General features: G+C 29.3%; 1 protein-coding gene across 6 annotated transcripts in view; it reads right to left on the minus strand.

The window, feature by feature from the left end:
• Positions 1 to 1,524: 1,524 nt before the first annotated feature.
• Positions 1,525 to 4,168, minus strand: part of LOC111612472 (tyrosine-protein phosphatase Lar-like) — a 260,256-nt gene continuing 257,612 nt past the window's right edge. For 3 of the 6 annotated variants that reach the window (XM_023353704.1, XM_023353691.1, XM_023353696.1), the window contains exon 31: positions 1,525 to 1,718. In XM_023353704.1, coding sequence (XP_023209472.1) covers positions 1,614 to 1,718 — 105 coding nt within the window. In that variant the 3' untranslated portion in view covers positions 1,525 to 1,613. The remainder of the gene's footprint in view (positions 1,719 to 4,168) is intronic. The other 3 variants (XM_023353716.1, XM_023353724.1, XM_023353708.1) reach the window with 1 other exon arrangement.

Raw genomic sequence — 4,168 nt, forward strand, 5'->3', positions numbered from 1 at the left:
GTGACGACGGGAGACCAATCGGAAAGGGGAATCTGAGAGAAAACAGATAAAACCCCGGAAATTCGAGGACGCGACGGCTTCTTCTCCCGAAAGTTCCAAGTGACGAACCTGTTGTTGTGTGTGTGTCTCGCACACATCTTCGTCTCCATCTCCCAGCCTCGGATTGACATCGTTCCATCAACGGAAGTCGACCGCATCGTCCCGGAGTCATCGAGACGTGATGGAATTGTTCATTCTCGAACAAGGGACACTCCTTCAAAATGGGACTATCGTGGAACCACAGGAGAGGACGACCCAGAGGCCGCAGCTGCCGCAGAACTTCCAAGATCGTGGAAATCTTGTAAGTTTCTTTCGTGTTTAATAAACGGTTGTGTTGTTTGTAAACGAAGCATCTATCTCTGACTCAACTGCTTCCACATGTTGATTGTTACCGCTCGGCAATCCAGACGGCAAGGGAGACGATGATGATACATATCGCATATTATCGTTCGTAGAGTTTCTTTTAAAATTTCTCCCCCCTCGGCCCCCACATAAATATAATTTTTATGAACGTTAAATAATAAATGGTTTTTAGTAGGTCTGCTGCTCGTTTAAACTCAATGGTTTGTGCAATATCTGTTATTGGTCTAGGTTCGACCAATCCTGTTGCTACATGAGTCAGTGATACCAAATTAAATGAGTTTTTTAGCATGTTTGTACGAATACTGTCACAATTTTTTCACCATCATATAGGAATCCAACTATATGAACCCGTGTTATAGGGGAGTCAACTGTACTATCTGTTATGATATTTTATTTTAAAATTTTTATATTTTTTAATTATTATAAAATGGCAAAAACCTTATTATGAAGGTAGGGAATGGGTTTTATAAAAATTGTAAATGCTAATAAGTAAAATCATCATTAAGTTTGACCCTACTCAAAAAATGACACACAGCCCCTTTATCTCCCCAACTCCTCAACCCTTAAGAAACAAAATTTAATAGCATCAATCCCCTAATATGCAAACCTCCCTGCAAAATTTCAGAAATTTTTGAATAAGAGCATAGAAGTTATTAAGCTTCAAAGAGGGTGAACAAAATTGTGCCCTCCCCACACACACACAAAAAAATCCATATATGCAGGAAAAAAACTTAATTTTTTTCATTTCTCAATGTTTCAAGGTTCCCAGAATCCAAAAATGTAAAAGTCTTGAGGGGGACATTTTTTGACTGATCGCCATACTTTCCTTCTGTTATATACAACAGAGCCAGGAAAGTAAAAAATCATTTCTACCCAAATTATTTCAGCAAATTGACATACCACTGTATTGTATTTAGAGAGAATAAACAAATTCTGTGAAAATATCAAAGTATAATAATATAAGCTGTTGCACCTAAAGATTAAATATTAATTAATAATCTTTTGAAATTAATAAATATTGTTGTTAAGTGTAAAAGCTTCAAATCTTGGAATAAAAAACTATCTAATAAATCAAAATTTGAGGTAGCACTAATTACAAGAAAAATAAATTATGAAAAGGATTTCTTATTTAGATGCTAATCTATATAGAACAATAAAATAATATAGAATAATATAATTTTATTTAAAAATTAATAATTATTATTTACTAATCAATACTTACATGGCAATATATTCATCAGTCTGTTTTTAAATTTGTTAACAGGTAAATTGGCACTTACAAATTTATTAGGTTGACTTTTCATGGATGCTAATTTCTAAGTTAAAAATAAAATTTTAAATTTCATTATAATTGAAATACAGAAAAGTTTGGTATTAAAATTTATACTAATATTTGAATTTTATTAATTAAAATTATGATAAATATATCACATTTTTTGAGACACCATATTGCACATGATGTGCAATATTATTGGTACTGTATCCAATGTAAAAAATGGAACTTTGCAATTAATGTAATTTTCATAGGAATTTTTAACTGGTTTACTGTACATGATGGTGTTTTGGTTTTATGTACATCAACAATAGAATAAAAATTCCTGTAGAGAATGTGTATCAGCCCGAATACTGGTAATTGAAACAATTAATTTAAAGACTGTAAAGTACATTAGAAAAATAAAGTGAAAGTGAAAAAGTCCAGTGTTCAGTTCAACACTTCATAGTGTCTCAAAAAATATAACATATAGGAGGGTAGGGTATAAACACAGAGAAGAGATTATGATAAATACAAAAACTAAATGTTGGATTCAATATAAATTTTGTTGTTAACTATTCAAATTTGTCATTTTTAATTTATACATACAGTAAAACCTCCTTATTTCAATATCACATAATTTGAAGTCAAGTCTAATCCCCAGCCAAGAGAATAGGATTTTGCATATATTTTAGTTTGGATAATTCAAAATACATGTACAATGAAATTTGAAGTCATTATGTGGCCTGACTATCTGCAAAAATATTGTTTAATTTGAAATCTTCCATAATATTGTGTGTTTATAAGAAAGTTTTCACTCCCAAGTGGCAGTTTCGGTTTCACCAATTATATATTGATGATTTATCAGATGTCAATTCAAGGTCATTTGGACATCATACATGTGCCAATGAAGAGAGAATTTCTTTTCTTCCATTAAAAAGGAAAAAAAAAATCTGTTTGGTATTTAATTATTTTGGACATTTTTCACAAAAATATATTGCTTCAATAATTCCAAAGTCCATTAAATACACATTCACACTCATGATAGAATGCATACTTATAAATAGCTTTAGAAAGCTTGTAAATAGCTTTAGCCTTTAATAAAGCTTGTTTTTTTCAGATCACATGATTTCATAATCTCAAATTCAAGTCACCGAATTCTTCATAAAACTAACCATTGGTCCTCTTGATGAAATTTGCAAGTACGAGTAATTCTTATTGAAGCATTTAAGCTTCTTTCACATGTTATTTTTAGGACTTACTTTGAATGTAGTTTTGTTTTCATTAAGTACACACCAACTGACAAATTTTTGAAAATAGCCTAAATTACTAAGAAAAAACTCATTCATTTACAAATGCATTAATATTATAAGTGAAATTATATAAGATAATGTTATAATTTTATTCAAGAATTACAAAAAACATGAGTATGAATTATCCGAATTTTTTCAAAACAATATTTTTTTTGTCCCTTGAGTTTCAAAACAACAAGGCTTTACTGTAATATAATATAAAATAAACACAATTTTATCTTGAATTGAATGCTAATTTATCTAGAACTGTAATAACTATTACTACTATTTTTTTATTTAAAAAATGTCCAGAAATGAAAGTGATTTTACATAAATATTTCAATATAAAATAAAATTCTAAAATTAATATCTGTTAAATTGTATCATTAGAATTAATAACAACTTGAATTAAAAGATATTTATTACATTAATTAACTAACTAAATTAGCTTAATTTTTAAATAATTTTCTAATATACTTTGATAATACAATAGTTATATATTGCAGAAAAGCAACTTCATAGCTTGAAAGTAGGGTGAAGTTATAAATCATCAAATTTATAAAAATGAAAATGTTTTGATGTCAGAGCCAAATGATTGCTGTAATGTATTGGGCTATTTTTCTGCTACTATTAATAATTGAATTTTTAAGTACAGTAGAGCATCAATTATCTGAATGTCGATCAACTGAAATGTCAAATAACCGAAAGCTTTCCAGTCGGCAAATTTAAATTTTTACTAGTGCTGTGGCACTGCAATCTTTGGCTATGTCTTGGGCTACTCCATTATTATTTTTGTTGGTGTGCATGTTTTAGCTGGCAGCACTTGTGCGACCATGAGAGGGTACTTAAGGACATGCCAGGATTTGAACGAATTTCAACATGGGACAGGTTAATATATTTTTTGGGACATAATCGGTTATCCAAAAAATCAATTTTCCGAACAACCCCAGTCCCCAATTGATTCAGATAATCGATGCCCTACTGTACTCTGATTAATGACATCATGTTTTGAGGTTTATATATGTTTTGAATAAATGAAAATTGAAGTAATTTTTAAAAGATAATAATAATCTAATATTAACATATTAAAACACTAAAAAAACTAATGTTTAACAAATTTTGAGTAAAAAAATTTATTTGAATTAAATATTTATCAAGATGTATCGTTTTATCTTCAGATTCAGCCAAAATATATTATTGAAAAAAAAAAATATATATATAT

The sequence above is a fragment of the Centruroides sculpturatus genome, unplaced genomic scaffold, assembly GCF_000671375.1.
Source record: "Centruroides sculpturatus isolate CEXI.00-Female unplaced genomic scaffold, Cexi_2.0 scaffold3, whole genome shotgun sequence".
In the NCBI taxonomy this organism is placed as follows: Eukaryota; Metazoa; Arthropoda; class Arachnida; order Scorpiones; family Buthidae; genus Centruroides; species Centruroides sculpturatus.